The following is a 21526-nucleotide window of genomic DNA, read 5'->3' as shown; positions in this document are numbered from 1 at the left end:
TGTGTCTCAAAGACAGAAAGCTGACGCTGAGTGGGGGGATATTTGGGATTAGGGTGCCCGAGCTAAGGTTCTCAAGAGGCACCCACCCATTCATGGCCAGAAGAGCTGTTTCTCAATGGGCAAGAACAGAGCAGGGACCCCTGTAGCCATGACAGATTGGGTGCTGCTCTGATGTACTGCTGTGTCTGCTGTCTTTGTGTGGTAGAGTCTGGAATGAGTGAGCGCTGCTTTCATGCTCCTCCACCTGTGGTGCCTGAATCCTCAGCACCCACCCCCACTCTGCAGCCATGGCATCCCTGCAGGTTCCTGTGAATGTGCTGTGACATCACTGTGAAAGTGCCATGACATCACTGTGAAAGTGCCATGACATCACTGTGAAAGTGCCATGACATCACTGTGAAAGTGTCAGGGCATCGCTGCAGGTTCCTGCAAATGTGTGCCTCCTACTTGCACATACCAATGAATGCCTCCATTCCAAGGTGTCCAGGGATGGTGGGAGGACACCCTCTGACATTTTTCGGGAACATAACCTTTATTTGAATGCAAAGGGATCAGTGACACAAAAGCTCCAAGTTTCCAAAACTGCCCCTCTTCATTTGCCCCTCCTGTGGTCACCCCAGGGTGAGCTCAAGAGTGGTGTGAAGGTTGACTTCTTGGCCTCCAGGAGCAAGTGCAGTGGCAGCAGGTCTGAGGTATCTGACAGCAGTGTGGTTGTGGGGCTCACAGGCTTAGGGCATCCTCTCACCTGTTCCTGGAATGCCTTCTCTCTGTATCAAAGGCAGCCTCCCTCCCACCACAGTAATAAATTACAAAGGAATTTATGTAGATCAAACCCATGATCCTCAGGAATCACACAGTGGGAGAGGCAGTCTGTGTCTTACCTGTCACTGAGGGCCTCTGTATCAAGACCATCTGTCAACCCAGGAATGGTGGGAAATGGTGCAAAATTGCCCATGCTCTCATCCCTGCCTACACGGGCCTCCTGAAAACACTTTGTGGCCCAGATCAGAGTCCAAGGCTCGAGGGATCCTAAGGGCTGGCTACTGGGGTCTGGGTTTAGACACAGTTATCTGGGGCACACTCAGCCTCTTCTTCAAGCTCGGGACAGGGAGTCCCATTGTTAGCAGGCTGAACACGCACATAGCGAGTTCTGCTCTTGGCTCCCAACTTTCCACATGGCCCTCCGCACAGTCCCCAGGATGACCACAGGGAAACTTCACAGTCCAGCGGTGTCTCTGGAGCTAGGCAAAGCACAGGGGACTCTATAAGACACTTGGAAAAGGCGGAAGGGACCACCCCCACATACGCATTCATTCTAGAAAACAATTCTGCTCCGAGGTCTGAGGAAAAACACTTGCTTCTCGCAGGAACACAGAGCAAGACATGAATAGGAATCAGTGATATAGACTCAGATTCCAGCCTGGCTGGGTCTTTCCTTTCTAGACATGAGCTTCAGGGGGACTTGTAGCAGCATGTGCCCTAGGATCTTACCAGCTATGGAGGAGGCATTGCAACCATGGGGACTTCTCTAAGGGGAGGTGGCTCTCTGGCCACTGTGACCTTCATAACTGACATTACTGAAGTCCTACAAATGCCAGGAAATGCTTTGGATTGTGGGACCTTACTCCCCACTGAGGCTCAAACATTTTCCAGAACGTTCCTTTGGATTATGTCTCCTCTGTTCCCATAATATTCACAAATTTAAAAATAATCGTTTTGGAGTTATAGCTAAATGACCTGATGATTTCCATTTTCTAGATAAAAATGCAAATGTCCCTATATTCAACACATGCTAAAACGGCCAGTCAGCCAGGAAGGGCAATCACCTACAGGAGGCCAGGAGCCTGATTGCCACCATTGCAGTCACAGGAAGACAGTGTGCAGCAGCCGGGCTAGCAGTGTCCTTGGAAGGAGCCCATTTTTTCATGAGTCCTGCCCTATGCTGGTGTAATAAATGCATGAGTACCCCAGAAACAACTCGGATGTTGGAAGCATTCAGAAAGAGGTTGGGGCTCACAGATTCTGCCTATCCCTGTGAGAGCAGATCTAGGCTACCCTGTGTGTGATCAAAAGTGAGAGAGCTGCAGGCACGGGTCTGGTAGGAGCTTCCCAGATAGCGTTCACCATGGGCAAGGTCCCTGGCCTCTGCTCTTGGGGAGCCAAGAACAGCAAGAGAAGTTCATGTGGGCCATACCAGGTACTCTGTCCCTACTCCACTAACAGGTTGGCTGTCGTGAGGACATGGGGGAAATGAGGGAGAATACATAAGGTGGGCAGACGTGAGAAGCCCCAGCTATAGGCAATGGTTGTGCGCCTCAGATGTACTGGGTATGGAAGGGCTCCACTGGCTCCTACGCCATCCAGGGATAACTACAGGTAGAATTCCAGAGAGTTGCCTGTCACTGGAGATGTGGTGCTCTGCGTGTCCTGCATGCCGCCTTCCCAGACTGACGAGGTGGCTGGCTGCCCCAAGGGGGAAGCACATGACACCTCTCCAGTGGCCTGCCAGCAAAGTGGCTTTCCCACAAGACTGCACCATGTCTGCTCAGCTGATGTCACTGTCCAGTGTTTACAGTTCGTCTAGGAGGAGGGTGGGAGAGGCACACATCCAAATGCCCAGCAAACTCATCCTCCTGCCTGACTCCGACCTTGCCAATGAGTCAAGGCAGAGGTCCTCCTAAGCGTCCAGGAAAATGGGTTGACCACTGCCCTCCTTCAGTTCTTCCCAATGGTAGAAGTGGCTCTGAAACATGGAGGGTCTTGACTCACTCTAGCTCCTTAAGAAAATGAGGTGTGGCTGACTGAAGGGGTTCTTGTCCATCCTGCGTCCTGCCAACCAATAGGAGGCACGCTCTACCCTTCCAGTATTAAGGACTAGGGAAACAGCTTCAAATGGTCCATTCATTCTCTGTGCCCTCACGCAACGGCTGCTGGGCATCTGACTGGCTGGGGGCTTCAGTGAGGGAACTAGGATTCCATCCTCAATGCTCCCTCAGCTCCAGCTGATGCCCCTGAGGGACTAACGCCCAAGGGACCCATTAACAGACTCTCAAATCGTTCACTGAAACATAAGAACTCTGGACTGGCTATGGTGACTTGGGAACTTGTACTCACCACTGCCAGGCAGGGCCCAAGGCCCCATAGGAGTGTCATAAGTGTGATGCTTCCCCCAGTGCCCTCTGCTCAGTCAGTGGGGGCACAGTTGGGACCTAATTCAGTGAATTTACACATCGGTCTCCATCGGCTGTGCCGTGCAGGTCCCTGATGCCTCTTACCTCTCTCTGGGGTCTTTTTCCTTTGTTCATAGTGTTTCAACAGCAGATATTATCAAAGTCTTAAATACAGTATTTGAATTCATCATTTCCCAAACCTTTAAAAATTAGTACCATCTCCTAAGGAGTGATGAGAAGTCCCCTTTGAAATTACTCAGGTTCAAGTTTCCTGTGAATTTAGAGGCCTGAGAAATTCTGTAAAGGCTGGCACAGAGGGAACTCACATGCTGTCCCTTATACAGGGTGGGCTTTAGGACCTAGCATGTGACCTTAGATGACATACACCCCTCAGGATCCAGCTTGGATTCTTTCCCAGTTCAGACAGTAGTAGACATGAAGCAGTGATATAGGAGTTCCGGCTCACTTCCCCAGCCTGGGCTAATATCCTTCTGCTAGCCTGGGCTAACATCCTTCTGCTACCCTGTCCACCCCGGGTTATAGATGGGAAACAGGGAAATTACCTGAGAGGCTGTCAACGATTTCATTTCCTCTGCTGGCCAGGTCCAGGGAAGGTGGGGCAAAGGCTCTGGGACTCTGCCGTAGCCGCACGAAGGTCACTTTGGCAATGGGTGGCAAGGACTTGAGGCGTGGGTAGTAGAATGAGTTGGCTGGGTGACTGGGCGATGAGGCGGTTATCTGGAAGTAGGAAGAAGAAGGCTGGAGCTGGCACAGGGGTTTGGGAAGCCCACTTCTGAGTGCATGTTTGGCTGCCTGAGTCAGTACCCAGCATCTAGCAGGACAGTGCCATCAAGACTCCCAACTTGGGTCTCGTCTGAGTGACTCTCATAGCTGGAGGTGCCCACGTGGCCTCTCCCCAAGACTGAGGAATTCCTCCTGTCTCCCAGAGGCAACACTGCAGCTCAGCTGAGACACTTGTCTATAGAATGCTGCTTATACACCCGACAGGCCTATACATGCCTCCTCACTGGAAAGGAAGAGCTGTGAAAGGCCCCTCTGTAGGATTGCCAGATCCTAGGCAGGACAGCATTCCACCGTTAGCCCGAAGGCATCAGAAGTGGAACTATTCTCTGAAGAGCATCCACAGGCTGGAGTGTCCAGGGGTCCACCTGGGGCAGATCAAAGCCTTTGCCCTGTCCTTTAGGGTAAACATCCTCACAAGCAGGCCAGCCACCTTCTTTGTCCCACCCACCTCAGAGACATGAGCCTGCGCAGTGGGGAGTGGCTGCAGCCTGTGAGGTGGGGCAAGAGCTGCGCTCTTACCTCAGTCACTGTGTCTTGTGGGATGGTTGCAAAGTTGGGGGAGGAGAAGGTGAAGCCACTGTCTGTCCCTGCATCGTGTGGGTAAAGATCAAGGACCACCTGCTCCTTCCAGCGGCCTCCCTCGCACAGGTCCAGACTGTCGATGCCCACAAACCAGTCCGGACTGGGGACAATGCGTACCACGAAGGACACCTGGATGGGACCAGAAGACTTAGCAGCTGCAACAACCAGAACATACCCTCTCCCGGGATAGCCTCGACTTACCAGCGAGTGCCTAGGGTGCACCTCTAACTCTGCAGAAGTCTGCCCGGTACCACTAGGCACGGCGGGAGCCGAGAATACCGCGTGCACACTCTGGAGCTTCTCTCCTGCTGCTTCGATCTCTTTCATCAGTGCCCAGGCCTCACCACGCTCAGCGAAGTCCCTCAGCCCATTGCTGACGTACTCATTCTTCCGCCACATGCTGTAGTCAGAGCTGTGTGCTGCCCCTGTGCAAAGGCCTGACTGCATGAGTAGCCAGCGGGATGGGTAGCAGCGGGGCTATGTAGACTTTAATCCCACGTGGCTTCCCCAGGGGACACACGTCCCTTTCCCCCCAATTATAAGCTCTCCGGCTGAATGGTAAGGAGCCACATCCATGCCTAACACAGAGAGACCGTAACATCCCTTGCACTTAATGTGGCTAAGACACCTGGCTGGGTGACAGGTGTCCCACCAGTCACTCTGCCCTCCACCAGCCACTACTAAGTGCCTTTTGTGTTGGAAGTTTCTTAGGTGCGAATGACTTGTGCTGTATGCTGTGAAGCCAGCAGGTACTGCTTCCTGCCCTGTAGCCTCCTGGATGGGGCAGAAGGGGGAAAAGTTTCCTTACCCAGCAGAGAGGACCACTGTGCAGGGGGCCGGAACAGAGGATACTGCTTGGGAAATGCTGTCTGGCTCCACTTGCCAGTGAAAGTGATGCTGTATCTAGCCAGAGGCCGGGCTGTGCAGACAGATTCTCCCCCCAGCGGCTGGCCTGCGGTGGAGCCTAGCATGGCCAGGAGGAAGACCCAAAGAGTTCTGTCCAGGGAAAAACTCACGTTTTCCATCACCTACAGCAGAGAGAGAGAAGTGTTGGCGCCTTTAGCCCCAGGGCCCCTGCCTGCCAGCTCCAGAAGAGAACAGAATGAGGTCCCACATTGTTGAGATGCCTGCAAATACCCCACTTGGTCCCCAAAATGTCCTGTGAGAGTTTCCCAGATGCCACCCAGGGATAAGAAGGGCACCAGGTTACAGGGTACGAGAGTGATCAGTTTCATTGCATGCCTACAAGAACTTCAATGTAACTCGTGGACTGCAGCCCCCAGGACTGTAGCCTAAGGGGCCGAACACTTCAATGGGCTTACAGCTATCTCTGCCTGGTACAGCCCACAGGAGCCACACACCCACTGGCTGCTCTATATTGTGTCTCCCCCACTGTGAAGTGTGCCTGGCTTATACACTTACTTCATGGACTAGCTGTGCATGTGACTAGATTAGCAAAGTTGAGGTCATGCCCAGCCCCCAGGGTAGTCTCTGGAGTGTTACAGATTTCTGGTCCAGGAGCTCCAGGCCCTCTTGGGATGAGAACACCACACTCACCTAGCAAGAGCGTCAGGGGCAGGCTGCTGGGCTGTCAGCTGCAGGACTGGTCCCAGAGCTTGGAGATCCTGTTTATGCCCAAGATTAGTGCCTCTGGCCAGCAGACGGGCCCCAGCTCTTCCTGTCTGCTGCCTCAGTGCCTGGTCCCAGAAAGAAGGGGCTTGAGACCAGGAAGCAAGAAGCTTTTCTGTGGCAGGAGCTGCTCTCCTCAACCTTCTCACAACGTTCTGACTGTTAAGACCTGCTCCAGGCTGAGCTCACTCTCCGCCCCCTCGGGCTAACTGCTGCCCTGCCGCACCCCTTTCTTTGTCTTTCCCTCTCCCTTCCCTCTTTCTCCGCCCTCCTCCCTCCTCTCACAAGCTGTCTCTGGGTGGTGCAGCACGGGGCTCTGTGTTCAGGGATAGGAGTCTGGGGCCAGAGACCACATTGGTGCCCTGTCTGAACTTTGCCACAGATGTGGCTGGGATGTGGCCGGCATTCTCCACTTGGCAAGTGTGTATGTGTATATGTTGGGGTGATGAGAAGCCCCAGCTCTACCAGCTCGGCTGTCATAAGCTTTGGGGCTCTGGGTTCCAGCCAGCCAGACACCTCTTTCTCACAGGGGTCTGAGCTATACAACTAACTATAAGGTCCCACTTGGCCAGCCAAAGAGGATCAGCTCAGGGGAGCTCAAGCTGCTGGCTGCTGTGCCTCCTCCCAGGTTCTGGGCCACTGTCCCTCAGAAGACTCTGATGTTTACTGCAGCTTAGTGTCAGGGAAATACTTTCAATGCTACCACGGAAGCCTAAGAACTAAGTAGAAAGAAGAGTGGAGACATCATACTCAGCCTCCGCCGGGTCCCCCACATACCAAAATATCCAGAGAGCTGTTCCAAGATACATTCTGGGTTTTGGAACAAGTTAGTGTCTCGCCGTCAGACAGACAGTGAGAGAGAATAAATAGAATCTACGAGGCTCGAATGCAAACAAAGCAGATGACTTCACCCTCATTTCAAATAAATAAGGCAGCCACAGAGCGGCAACTGTGGACATAGCATTTAGGCACCAGGCCTAGAGGCCAAAGGCAGACTTCCCCAGAACTCCTCAAGCCACTGGTGAACGTCACCAAGAAGCCTGAAGCTTCTGGCTGGGTGGGTTCTAGGTACCCGTGCGTAACTCGCTTAAAATAAGCAAGCTGGCGTACGTTAACAGCGTTTGCTCAGTGGCTTCAGCTGAGCAACTGTAGGTCACACATTGAGTAGAGATGTGATGTGACTTGTCAGCAGGACCAACTTCCACCCTGTCTGGCCAGAGAGAAGATGGTGGGACCGCCGTACCTAGTACAGCCCATCCAACTGATGCAGAATGAAGCCGTGAGGTCAATTAAGCCTGAGTAGACATCAGAACAAGGACTTTCTTCTCCTTTTCAGACAAAGGTGTCCTAGGGCCGCTCGAAAAATCCCACTGTCCCTCAACAGACAACAGGCATAGACAGATGCTCTTCTGTTGACCTTGTGGACCCTCAAGGATCGTTACCACTCCACACAAACGCCGACCTTTCGTTCAGAGGCCTTTTTCCCCCTAACTTGTCTTGTGTTCCGGGACCAGCTATGGGTCATGCTTGTCACAGGATCCAGGCTTCTCACATCTGACTAGAGTTCCAGAGCCACAGGACCGGGTTGCACACAGTGTTGCTGGAGAGGGGCTGCGAGGACCAGGACACTCACGGTGTTTCTGGAGAAGGGATGCAGGGGCCAGTGCTGATTGTGCTGTGTGGATGCAGTCCTTAGAGCAGTCACAGATGTGTACCTAGAGCTAGCCAGGCCAGTCTCCATCCACCAGAGCTTAGGCTCCTAGGAAGAAGATACACTGTGAATAACTTCAGTCCACCCCCTGCCCTATGCTCAGCGGAAACCCTAAGGCTCACTCCATTCCACACGACAAGGTAGTAGTCAACAGCCCCAGCCTGGGGTATCAGGAAGCTTCTCTCTCAGCCTCAAGCCCATGAAGTCTTTGAGACGTGGGTATCCACTGGTTTGGCAACGAGAACGAGCCAACGCCAGTCTCTTCCAAGCAGAGCTGCAGCTGCCAAGTCGGGGCTGCCCAAGGAGGGCTGGGCAGGATGATAGCCAGGCAAGAAATTCCTTTAGCGGTAGCAGTGTCCCCTAAAAATGAAAATCCCTGAGAATTTTCATGGACATGATGGGACATGGGGAGGACTTTGCCATGGTGTAACAATGGTCCTTTCAGGGCCTAGACTCCTCCTTAGGTGTGGCACAGGCCCCTAGGCCTGACCTGGGAAGAGACATGCTCCCAGGCCACGTGTGCTTGGGATCCCCACCCACAGAATGGCTGTCTCCTGCAGTGCACACAGGCTTCGGGCAAGCCTGCCTGCCAGGTGCCCCAGCTGTGAATGAAAAACCCTCAGATACCAAGCATGCCAGGTCCACAGACTCACGCTCGCTGCTCATTGGCTCCAGCCTGGCCCCGTGATGCGTGCTCTCTATATAATGCTCTCTAGAGGCTGCATCCACCCCTGGGCAGTATCCCCAGAATGGGGCCGCCAGACTGGCTCTCTCAAGCTCCCCCTTCCCCTTTCTACTGGGCACTGAACATTCCCAGCACTGTTCCCTCTGCTTGCAGTCCCTCTACCTAGAGAGGGCCCTTCCAAGCTGGCTCGAGGTTTCCGGGAAGGCTCTGCAGCCAGCCCAGCCCAGAGGAGCATCTTCTCACCCATACTAGCCCTTCAGCCCATTTTATTTTCCACCTCCTGCAGAGAGGGAAATCCAGCCCAGCCTTGTGAGCAGCCTAAGTTTTGCTGCAGGATGTTACATGCTCACAGAGGCATGAGTAGGCTGAAGGCAGACTCTGGATGAGGCTTCTGGGTACAACTTCTAGAGCTATGCAGTTAGCTGGGCGGCAGAGTTGGCGGCTGGCCCAAGCAGCTCAGGAACTTGTCCCACAGGGCATTGCTGCCTTCCTCCTTCCTGTTCTCCCTCCCTCTTTTCCTGTCTCCCATGTCACTATTCTAGGTCAGATTTCAAATAGCACCTCTGACTCAGGGCCTGAACTCTATCCAGTGAGCAAGCCCTGGGTTCAGCTCGTGGCCTTAGTTTTCTTAGAAAACACCCAGGAAGAAAGTGAGAGCCAACAAGCCCCAGCACCCAAGCACCCCCCCCATCCACATCCTTTAGTTTCTGAGATCATGTAAGGGGGGCTGCTTGCAGCTGCCCTCCATGCATGAGTGTGGGCACCACAGCTATGCAGCCCCAGAGGGAGCGCTGAACATGTGTCCTCCCCAGTCAGCACAGCAGGTCTCTACAAGACATGGATAGGAGACCAGGCCATGCCTGCACGTGACAGATCAGGAGACCTGTCAGTGCCGTGTGGCTCTAAGGCAGACTGTCCCCTTCTATGGTGCAACAGTTGGCCTCCTTTAAATGTGACTCTGGGCAGTGAAATGGCTGTTTAAAGACTAACGACATACGTTCAATCCCTAAAGCCATGTGAAGGTGAAAAGAGAGAACCATTCCACAAAATTCTTCTCATGAGATTCCCCCATAGTAGAAAATAAAAGAGGCCTGGCCATTTCTAGTAAGGCTTGCCATGGTGTCTCTTCACAATGGAGGTAAGGTGCCAGGACTTCAGCAAAAATGGGGGGAGTTCTCTCTCCATCAAAACAACAAGGAAACAGACAAAGATAATTGGACAGGACCAGAGTGTGGTGTCTAAAGTGAAGACATGACCACACAACGGTATGGTTAAGAGGAAGGCTTTTGTTGTAGACAGAGGAGAGAGAGAGAGAGAGAGAGAGAGAGAGAGAGAGAGAGAGAGAGAGAGAGAGAGCAGAGAGCAGGGTTATAAGGAAGATGAGTTGCTGTAGGGAGGGGAGGGAAGCCTGTGAGCTGGAGGGCATTTAGGGTAGAGGAGAAAGCAGGCTGCTCATGGACTTTGAAATGTGTACCTCGTACTTGTGATACCGGGAGGGCCTGAAAGCCAGCATGTGCTTTGGATATGTGGATGGGTGCCACAAGTAGCCCTGTGTCCCTCTGCCAAAGGTGAGGGGAATTACTCCTTTGTGTAGAAGGGAATCAGTTTCACAGGCTCACATGGTATGTTGGCGTTTGTCTAACTGCTGGTCCATGTTGAACTCATTTCTGGATATTTGGACAGCCTTTTCGGAGTTTGGGGAATTGGTGTTTACTTTGGACTTGACACTTAGTAGACCAAGGCAGGTGAATCTCTGTGAGTTCTAGGTCAGCCTGTTCTACAAACCTAGCTCCAGGGTAGCCAAGACTACAGAGTTTCACAAATTTTTTTTAAAAAGGAAGAAATGTCTGGACAGGGTTTTGGGTACTCTGGAAGTTAACCAAAAGCTTGCAACAGTAAGTGGGAAGTTATTTTGTCAAAAAATTAGGGAAGATGGTAAACTTTTAGCTATCTCAGATCCAAACTTTCCCTTCAATGATAGGAAAACCAGCCTGGAAGCTGAGGCCTGGGACAGCATGGGGCTGGGGCTTCTCAAAGCGTCATTCCCAGAAAGTCATCTTGATGTCCCCTTCTGGTAGCTTCCTAGACACTTGGGAAACTGTCTTTAGACGACTTGGGTCTGAGCCTTTCCCTAGAGATTTCTGTTGGAAACAACTGCAGGTAATGATTAAGGCTGTTGACCAAAGATGGAGGCCAAAATACTGAGAATGAAAAGCTCAGAGGTTGGAAGTGCACAGGGACGTTGAGAGCTCCTGGCATATTTCTAGGAACCTAGAAGGCCATATAGTCCAAGAGCCCGGGGGATGCCAATGCTCAGGCAAGGCCTGACAAGGCCCCTGATTGCCACCTCTGACTGACCTTCAGGTTCTGCAAGCAGGAAATGAGGGCTAATGCCCTTATGATGTGCCTTCTGTGAGTGTTTCTATCATGTCCTAACATAGATAGAACCACAGCTGGAAGATTAACTGGTTCCAGGCATCTTCAGTCCAGTAGTTCACTAACCACTGAGCTAACCAGGAAAAGACTTTATGGCCCTACATGGCAACAAATACCAATATTTCAGACTTAAGCCAGAAAAGTCACTAAGGAAACCTCAACAAACAATAACCCATGAAGAGGGGAAGGATCTAATTTCCAGAGCTGTCCAATTATACTCTCTCAGTTGTTCAGGTTCCAACAAAAATGTACAAAACATGCAAAGGCAGAAGGAAGTGTAGCCCATACACAGAGAGTAAGAAAGAAAGCAGCTATAGAAACTTACCGAGGAAGCACAGGCCTCGGAGACACTAGTTAAAGACTTTAACAGTCATAAGCATGCTCAGAGAGCTAAGAGCCAGCCATGGTTGCTCACACTTCCAGTCCCAGCACTTGGGAGGCAGAAGCAGGATTAGCGTGAATTCCAAACCAGGCTCTTCTCCATAACAAGCTACAGGTCCAACTGGACAACGTCACAGCATCCTGCTACAAACCGGCTGCGCCCCACAGAGGAAGCCATGTCTGATCAAGTGTGAGAGCAGAACCGCACCAAGGAGTGATACCAGCGAATGGTAGACAATTCAGGACGACACAAGCCTTGAGGTTGAAAGGTGTGATAAGCGTACTTCCCATTACAGGAGCTCGACAGGAGAGCTGGAAAAATGGAATTAAAAAGCCCATAAAAGGAGTACCTCGGTTGAGATTATCCAGCCTGGGAAAGAAAACAGGATAACAGAAACTAAACAAACGCTGGAGTCTTGCAGGGAACCATCAAACACAAACAATTGCGTAACTGGAGTCTCACGGGGAGAAGAGGAGACGCAGAGTGTCTGTGTAGAAGCCACAGCTCTTGTCTTAAGGGAATAACAAACAGTGTATACTGGAGCCATTTTGAATGACCCTGGCCCCCGAAACACAGATTTAGGTTACCCCAAATTCCATGTTCCGATGTGGGAGTAGTCCACAGGGTTTTTATACTTTTACAGAACACAGAATTATCATAAACCAAGGCATCTTTAAAAGACATTGGTGGGTACACCGGAGAGGTAGGTACAACAACACTGGGCAACTGTGTCACATACAGACCCATCAGGTGGCATTGTTGGGTTCTCAGTGGAAGCTGGTGTCTTGCTAAGCTAAAGGTTCTAGGAGATTTTCCTTAATTATCACAAGATGTTAGTTCTAAGATCATGGGTTATTAGTTCAGAAACAGAGTGTTCCAGAAGGCTAAAACTAGCCCAAGATAAAGTAATTAACTTCTGAGCCTACCAAATCCCAACCTCTCCACAGCACTGAGATTCTAGCTGGCCCGTCAGCCTCTGCAGACACCGGCTACTTCCAGGGGAGTTCTCGTTCAGAGCCAGACACGGTTCCTTTTCAGGAATTTTCATTCGCAAGAGAAAAATTATGTGGAAAAAAAGTAACAGCTGAAATTTGCCACAACGGATGATGAAAAGTAATGTACACATCCAAGAAGCTCAACTGGTTCTAGGTATGGAACACGCAAAAAGACCGTCCCAGTCACAGCTAAGTATTCCCAAGCCAGAGTCCCTGATCGGCAAAAGAAAACCAAAGCATCAGAGGCAAGGGTTACTCCATTAGAATTAATACTTCGCCTTCACCAGAAACCATATAAGGCGGTGGGGTGGACAAAGGAACAACATCAACAATTAAAAAAAGTCAATAGCTCTAGAAAAGGCTGTTATTAGCCAGAATACAGCAAACACAGAGGCGAATGCCAGCAGCAAACCACTGAACTGAGAATAGGACCCCCGTTGAAGGAATCAGAGAAAGAACTGGAAGAGCTTGAAGGGGCTCGAGACCCCAAAAGTACAACAATGCCAAGCAACCAGAGCTTCCAGGGACTAAGCCACTACCTAAAGACTATACATGGACTGACCCTGGACTCTGACCCCATAGGTAGCAATGAATATCCTAGTAAGAGCACCAGTGGAAGGGGAAGCCCTGGGTCCTGCTAAGACTGAACCCCCAGTGAACTAGATTGTTGGGGGGAGGGCGGCAATGGGGGGAGGATGGGGAGGGGAACACCGATAAGAAAGGGGAGGGGGAGGGGGATGTTTGCCCGGAAACCGAAATGTATATAAGAAATACTCAAGTTAATAAAAAGAAAAGAAAAGAAAAGAAAAGGCTGTCATTCCACAATAATCCAGAATTTCTCCTTAGTAAAGCCACCTCAAGGGAAAGACTAAAGGGAATTGTTTAGACTGAAACTAAGGGAGACTCAAAGTCTCGTGAACAAAGAAATAGTACCCAAAAGAGGCAAGACTGGAGGCCCTGGGAGGAGGCGCAGAGAATGGGCAGGAAGCTGACTCTAACACGGCAACAGTTCTACTGGAGAGTCTGGCTGGTGTGACTGCGTTGGAACAGTGACGTCTACTGAAGGCCGCAACTTCCAGAAGAGGCTTAAACAAGAATCGCAGTTGCTTCCCATATGAGCAGCTGCCCATTCCCCACCTCCAGGCAAGTACAGGTCCAATCCTGGTGTGGTTTGCACACAACCTGCAGATGCTATGTGGCCACCAGGACTCTGTCTTCCTACCCAAGGCTGTGATCACGGATGTTCATGGAGGTCAGTGGCTGGTCATTGCTCTGCTCTAATTGTTGCGAGCCTGTTATGCTTTGAGGGTGAAATTCCTTCCAGAGGTTCTGTGTTCGAACACTTGAGTGGGGCTGTTAAGAGGTTGTGGGGCCTCACCCTGAGGTGGGCTGCTAAGGACGGGCCTTGAAGGTTATGATCTGGGCTCTCCTGTCCATTGGATGAGGTGTCTCCACCGCACGCTCCTGCTCTAAGGGAGCATTTCCGCCACGCCGTCCCCACCGTGATCAACTGCTCTGCCCTGAACGTGGAAGCCAAAATAAACTTCCCTCGTCTGTGTCTGGCAATTGGGTCAGAGCAGCATGAATTAACTAATCAACCCTGCCATTCCAGCTGCTAACTTCCAGGAGCTTTAAAGGATTGAGGTCGTCTTCTCCCCATTCCCATTCATCATTCTCTCTCCTCCTTCGGAAGCTCAGACATCAACTATTAAGTTATTCGCGGGGAACCGCATATGCGAGGGAAGGTTAAAAAGTGATACTACAAGCGTAACGGCTCTGAGGGCGACTGAGGGCAACGGTCTCCTGGCGGTCAGGAGCCAAGGAATCCCACACAGACACACTGCACAGCAAACCTCACACGAGAGATTTATCGGGGAGAACACAGGAGGGTGGCTGCCTCTGCTCCAGCAAGAAACAGCAAAGAACTGATCGAGAGGCAGGTTTTATAGAGGGCATCTTGGGGGTGGAGATTTCCAGGGTGGGGACTGTGGGATTTCAAGTCCCTGAAGTAAGCTCAGACTTTTTAACTCTACAGGTACCACACAGACTGGGAAAAGTGCAGACTCTGAAAAGGCCTGAGCAGGCAAGTTTGCACGTCAAGCTGGTCCTTGGCCCAGAAACGACCTATGACAAATGAGTGGAACAGACCAGTGATAAAAATGGCTGACCTCGGGGAGAAGCTGATCATCAGGGTCCTGGCAGTATTAGTCTCAAATTTCAAATTTTAACAACAACAAAAAAATCATAGTACCCACCATAACTAGGAAAGCGTTGTACACTCCAGGGGGAAAATAAATAGAAACTGTCAATAAAAAAGACCTGCAGATGAACTAGCTATACAAAAGCTCTATAACAGCTGCCCTAAGGTGTCCAGAGAACTAAAATGAGATGAGGAAAAGCCAGCAGCATGATGGGAAAAAGAAATGGAAGAACCAGACTGAGTAGCAGAATATACTTTTCTTCACAAAACACATGTAAGAACACAATGCAGATGAAAAACATTAAGCTTAACCTAGGGGTGGCAAGTTATCCCCTCGGAGTAGATGATATAGACTACTCTGGTGGTGGAGACTGGTTGCCCAGCCTGGGGTCTTTGCAGAACCTATATGTGGCCAATAGAAAGGTACGCTCCACAATGCTGCCCCAGAGCCTATCAGTACTGGGTTTCCAACTGCAGCACCAGGCATGCCAGGCTAACCCAGGGTCACTTGACCTGAGCCAAGCTAGGCAACTGAAGCATCCTTTCCAAGATCGTCAGGGTGGGAGACTACAACAGAGCCTTAGCAGCTGCCTTACTCGAGGCTGAGGAGGCTGATGGCTCAGGTAAAATGTCTGTGGATCATGGAGGGAGGGATAGTGACTCCCACCCATGCCTCCATCCCCAATATTGCTCCTTTAACAAAAAGATATGATAGAAGTGATATCTTTCCATGTTGTACTGGATGCTGTTAACAGTTCCTTTTAAGCCCTCCTTTAGCTGCTCGAGACCAAATGGTACTTATTTGGAATGGACGGCCCTTCGGAGATTTGTAGAATGGTCTGTTGTGTCATGGTGATGCTTGAGTGTCTCACAGATTTGTCAGAACATCTGGAAGAGCAGTACAGATAGCAAGGAAGGAGTATGAACACAAGCATCTTACATGAATAGAAGGGGCAAGCGTAGGAGTCGTAAGGTTGTTGGGTAAAAATCTCAGCAACAGACCTCAGTTGCCTCTCTTTGAATTGTTGGCCGGGGGCCCCACAAACCTTAAAGACTACTGCCATTGCTCCTGGTTGTCTACCAGAACTAGGTGTTAAGACCCTATTGCTGGAGATACCAGACAATTGGGTCGCAGGACGTGAAATAGATCTGAGACTAAACTGAAAGCTCCCTCTTTACTGCCCAACTTTCACGGCTCGGGGCAGTGCTATGAAGGCTGCTGGGGAGAATCCTCACCAACTGTCCTGATCAGCTATGCTCCCTGTGTGGTAAGATACCCACATGCCAGGTGAGACGCGCCCGCTGGCACAGTGGTGGCACTGCTGTCGTGACTAAAACCTACTGCTTTCCCGACGGATGTAAGGTCTGCTCCCAATGGGGGAACTCACGACTTAAGCTGTAAGTCAGGGCAAAGCCTGAAACTGGGAAGTTCCAAGGCCCTGGCAGGAAGTGATTGTTAATTGCTTTGTTGAATGGGTGTGGTTTGCACGACACAAAACTATACAGAATATTAGAACTGGTGGGTTCAGCGAGGTGGCAAATACAAGGCCAATATTAAAGGTTCAGTTGGATTTCTGTATACCAGCAATGGATAGCATGAAAATAAAATTGTAAAAACCTATTTACATGAAAAAGAATCATATTTAAGGGGTTGGGGATTTAGCTCAGTGGTAGAGCGCTTGCCTAGCAAGCGCAAGGCCCTGGGTTCAGTCCCCAGCTCTGAAAAAAAAAATCATATTTAAAAGTGAATTTAACCAAAATGGTGCAAACTTTTATAGTAAAAAATCAAAGCTACAAACTATCTTTAGAATTTGAAAAGACCTAACAAACAGAACGACATCTCCTTTCACCAAATTATTACTAAAATGGTAATAAACATCGTGATCCACAGATTTAAACACTATCCATAAGCAAATCTCAGCGACTTGCTGAGCTCTCCTATAATCTCAGCATTTAAGAGGCCGAGGTCAAGGATCACAAGTTCAAAGCCCGAGCTGCACACAAGACCGTACTTGGAGGAGGTGGGGCAGCCTTTCCCTTTTCTTCCTTCCATCCTTGCGTCCTCAGAATCAGAATGTAAAAACTGTTGCTAACTTTTGCAGTCCTTCCAGAGAGGCACGTGGGTATAAAACTCCAAGTGTCAGAAGAGCCAAATCCACTCTACCCATACGTGAGGTCTCTGTAGCCCCTACTCTGTGGCCTTGAGATCAGGGGTATCTCCTAAGTCCTCAGTGTTCAGGCCATGTTGGGGTCTACCTCTAAGGGGGCCTACCCTCCAAGTCCCAGGGGAGGAAGCAGGGACACTCAGTAGGGAAGAGTGGAAGAACCAGTTGTTCTGTCCCCGAGACCAGTCAAGGCCCTCAAAATGCAGAGTGAGGGGCGGTGTGTAGAGAACCAGACACATGCCCTCCCTAGCTCCTCAGGCTCAGCCCCTTCCCTGACCCAGAGAAGCCAGGAGGCCCGGGGAAGGGCACTCCCTGCCTCAGGAACCACTTCCCAGCCTGGAAATTCTGAGCTGCTGCATCTGGCCTCCCACCTCCGCCTGACTCCCACCACCCTGGCTCCAGCCACACTGCTGTCCTACTTTCCACCCTGCGCAGTGGAAATATGGGTCAGCATAATGCTCACCAGGCCTGGGGCCAGAGCCGTGGAAGGAAAAACACCAGGCCAACCGCCTGGCAAAGCCCCAGCCCTACAGCAGGCTCCTGCCCACACTCTGGCTTGGGATTCGGGGCTGTGGGGAGGATCCCCCCGACTCCCACTTAGCTAGCAGTCTCTGAGTGCAGTACAGCTGCAGCCCGTGCTGCGCGCCATCTCCTATCTCCAAGGCTTTCGCTCTTACCCTCATTTTCCGGCTGCTTATTCCTCATTCTGTCCCGGAACAGGGCTGATGGTGTGCGAATCACGCTAAAGCACTTCTCTGTTCGTGTCTTTCTTTCCCTAGAAGCAACTGGATCAGTTGCTAGCCCCTTGCAAACTCCTGACAGTGCAGGCCAGGATGACCAGGTTGTCTCTTGCCCTGAGATATTGGAAAGGCCCATGTCTGCCCTCCTGGATTCAGCTTGGGGGCCTTCACCATTCTCCAGGGCCCTCTGCCCCTCAGGGCTCCCATGGATGCCTCACATTCAAGCTCTGGCCTAAGTCCACTTCCTTAGTGGAGAGGGACCATATCCCGGTCCCAGGTTAGCCCTGAAGCAGTGCTGGGGACAGCACCTCCAACCAGGCCTTTGTTTGTCCAGAATGGAAAGATGGACGGATGCCTGAGGCAGAGGGGACAAAGTCTTGACCTGGGTCAAACCCAGGGTGTTCCCTGCAGCTGCTAAGCCTGGGCAGCATCTGGCTCCCCTTCCTTCTAGGAATGCTCGAAAGATGTTTATTTGACTTTATTTTTACTGACACGGGGTCTCTGTGAAGCTTTTGCTGGCCTGGAACTCACAGAGATCATCCACCTGCCTCTTCCTCTCAGGTGTGTGCCACCATACCTGGAAAAGGATGTTTTAAAGGGTGTGAACAATACAGTTTACCCCCGATGATTCAGAGAAAGAGATGCTCACCATATGATACCACCTGACAGAGAATGTATGGTGTGGTTCCTGACCAATGCTGCCTCCTCTGCTGGTCCAGCCGTCTGCAGGGCCTGGTGGAGGCTGAGGGGCAGCTCCTTGTGAAGCTGCTTACATTCTGTTTGCCAGTCTCACAGGGCAGCTACGGAAAGGGTGACCTTCCTTTGCCCCCACTCTGACTGGCATCCCAACCTTGGCCCCTAAGGAATCACAGTCACTGGAGGTTTTCTCTCAGCTCCACCCACCTCCTTCCCCAGGTTTTTTTCTGTGAACCATTAAGTACACCCAACAGGGTATTCAGCACTTGTTGAGAAAGGGGCAGTTTTGTTTTGTTTTGCTTTGTTTTGTTTTGTTTTGTTTTGTTTTGTTTTGTTTCTAAGCCCTTCCTCAATGCCCTCTCTCAGAGGTCAGAGAGATGAGAAGATTTCAGCTTCTTCACATATGGCTGTGTGTCCCCAAGAAGGTGACTTTGCCTCTCTGGGCTTCAGCTTTCCCCATCTGGGAGCACAGGGCACTATATATTTCTAATGCACCAGGACTTTCCACATCTTCCATTACATGGTGAAGGCATGTACAGAGGTTGCCATTTCCCCACTGAAAAACCCGGGGAATCCATGAAAAGATGAGAGATGGGGAAGTGCCCCTGGGGAGCCTGGGCCACTTCAAAGAATACTATACTCCCCTCCCAGGCCTTCCAGAATACAGGAGAAATGCTTGCCCTTGCCAACAGGGTGAGCTGCAGCCTCGGAAGTTCCTTGCAGACAGTAGCATGTCATCTAGGGTTCAGGCATCCCACACCAGCCCAGATATGTCACCACTGAGCACAGAGAAGAATCTCTACACATGCTCTCCCTATGCCAGATCCAGCAAAAACAAAAGAGTAGCCAGCCCAGTGGGCACAAGCCAAGGAGGGCGAACAGAGCAAGAATCTAAGCCTGGCCACCAGTGAGCTGTGCTGACGTGAGCACTGACCCTAACAGGAGTCGCCATGACACGGTGCAGGGTCAGCAAGGAACGGGGATGCCAAGGGCAGGGTGGCAACAGAGAGACGGACAGAGAGACAGACTGTGTATAACACATTAGAGCTCACATCCTCACAGAGGAGACAAGTCTTCAAGTGCACGGTGAGTGAACTGAAAGTGGTTTGGTTTCAATGGTCGTATAATCCAGCACGTTTTAAAGTAACTAAAACTGTCCCCAGCCTTTAAGCACTCAGAAATGATGTAGCTACCATTTGTCTAAAGCCTGAACTCCAATCTGGACGTGCGGGGCCACTAGAAAGCCATAGAAATGGACAGGCAGAGCCCAGCACTGGGTGTTCTGCAGTGGATGCAGAGAAAGGATGCTATATGCATCGTGAGAAAATAAATGGAGCTGGGTGTGGAGGGGCTCACCTTTATCCCAGCACCGAAGAGACAGAGGTAGGTGGATCTCTACATAGTGAGCCCCATCACGGAATTAGAGGATTCTGAGGGTAAAAAGAAAGCAGTGGGGTAGAGAAGAGGCTATGTGATTCCTCCTGAAATCAGTTGTCCGTGCCAGAAAGTCCCCAGTGAGGGATGACCATCGCGATTCAGTGCTAATTGTTGACATTTAGAACCACAAACGATCAGGGATAAGATGGGACTCATGAAGAGGGAAGCCTCCAGAAGGGGTCACGATGTCAGAACTTGAAGCTTTTAGGGGGCCTGCAGCACACAGGTGATCCTCGGTGGATTCAAATGACCAGAGTTACTGAATGAGAAAAACACAATTAGAGGAATACACAAAGCTGGAAAGGCGCTCAGAAGTGATCAGTCCTGGGAAGCTCGGGAGAAGCAGAGATGCTCACGCTGGCCTGGGTCTGGCTCGGAGCTGGAAGGAGTCAGCCGGGAATCACTCCAGCCCTTCCAATGCATGAGAAGATGGAAAATCTGCAACTCAACTCATGAATCCAGTGTCACTTAATACAGAAACTCTCCGTGGAGAAAACCAGAAAACCAGAAAACCAGACAGGCATCACCTCTAGATGAAGACGCGAAACAACCAAACTAAAACCAGTAACTTGTGTAGCTTGTCCAGGAGACCTTGTCAACCAGGACAGGCTTTGCAGCCAACTCAGATCGCTTCACTAAAGAGAATCTCAGAAACCTCAGAGAGACAAGACAAAGGTAAGTTTGACCAGGTGCCCATTATTATTATTAACAAAATTAACAATGTCAACAACAAACCCGAGGTTCCTGTCATGGTTTATGTGTGTATAAAATGTCCCTCACAGGTACATGTATTAAAGAGTTGGCTTGCAGCTCATGGTCCAGAATTGTAAGAAGCTGGGTCCTGCTGAGGAAGTGGGTCACTGGGGAAGCACCTTGCCCAGGGCCCTTTCTGTACCTCTCCCTCTTTCCTGGCTACTATGAGATGCAAGGCTCTATCCCGCTGGAGCAAACCTGGACTTAAACTCCTTCAAGTGTAAGTCAAAATAAACCTTCACTCCTTTTTCACTTTCTTCTGGGGTGTGTGTCACGTGACAAAAACTCTGAGGCAGCTGTGTACCCTTCAGTGGCCAAGACAGTAGCATCTACCACTGTCGCCGATGTCCGATGTTTTCTTAGACCTTGTACAAGTGCAGTAAGGTAAGAAAACCAATGACATAAACAGAAAAGAGCATGTAGAATAATTTTTGGTGATAATGATTACTTTATATAAAAATTCAAACTTAAAGCCCCCAGACATGGATTAGTATGTAAAAACACTTGCTACCAAGGCTGAAGACATGACTTTAATCCTTGGGATCCACACAGTGAAAGAGGAGAATGCTTCACCCCCATTAATTAAAATGTAATAAAAAATTTTAATTAAAAAATTGGTCAATATACCTTTAATCCCAGCACTTGTGTTTCAAATCTGAGTTTAAGTCTAGCCTGGTCAACATAGTGAGTTCCAGGCAAGTCAGAGATATATCATGAGACCACATCTCAAGAAAAAAAATAAAGTCAATATGAAGATATAAGATTTTTTAAGTGTATATTCCTTCTACCGATAAGTACTGTCCTGTATTATTTTTTGTTGTGATGACTATCATAACCAAAAGCAACTGGGGAGGAAAGGGCTTATTGCGTCTTAGAGCTTACAGTCCTTCATTTGGGGAAGTCAGGGAAGAAACAGGAAGCTGGAGGCAGGAACTGGAGCAGAACCATGGAAGAATACTGCCTACTGGCTTGCTCTCCACAACTGGATCACCTTGCTTCTGTACACTTGCCTACCCGCAGTTGGCTGGTCCCTTGCTGCATCAGTCACTAATGCAGAAAATGCCTCACAAAGTTGACCAGAGATTAATCCGATGAAAGCATTTCCTCCGTTGAAATTCCCTCCCAGATCATCCCGGTTTGA

At 50.4% G+C, this 21526-nt stretch overlaps 1 protein-coding gene across 26 annotated transcripts in view; it reads right to left on the bottom strand.

Moving 5' to 3' along the window:
- Window positions 1–508: 508 nt before the first annotated feature.
- Spon2 (spondin 2) overlaps window positions 509–21526 on the bottom strand; it is a 35173-nt gene continuing 14155 nt past the window's right edge. For 3 of the 26 annotated variants that reach the window (XM_087582226.1, XM_087582220.1, XM_087582219.1), the window contains 7 exons: window positions 7429–7944; window positions 6114–6253; window positions 5365–5584; window positions 4758–4981; window positions 4494–4685; window positions 3734–3908; window positions 514–1241 (listed from right to left, as the gene is read on the bottom strand). In XM_087582226.1, the coding sequence (XP_087438352.1) occupies window positions 1057–1241; window positions 3734–3908; window positions 4494–4685; window positions 4758–4981; window positions 5365–5581 (993 nt within the window). In that variant the 5' untranslated portion in view covers window positions 5582–5584; window positions 6114–6253; window positions 7429–7944 and the 3' untranslated portion in view covers window positions 514–1056. 26 annotated transcript variants of the gene reach the window in all.

The sequence above is a fragment of the Rattus norvegicus genome, chromosome 14, assembly GCF_021556685.1.
Source record: "Rattus norvegicus strain SHRSP/BbbUtx chromosome 14, alternate assembly SHRSP_T2T, whole genome shotgun sequence".
Taxonomy (NCBI): Eukaryota; Metazoa; Chordata; class Mammalia; order Rodentia; family Muridae; genus Rattus; species Rattus norvegicus.
This window is presented reverse-complemented; position numbering and strand designations above follow the sequence as displayed.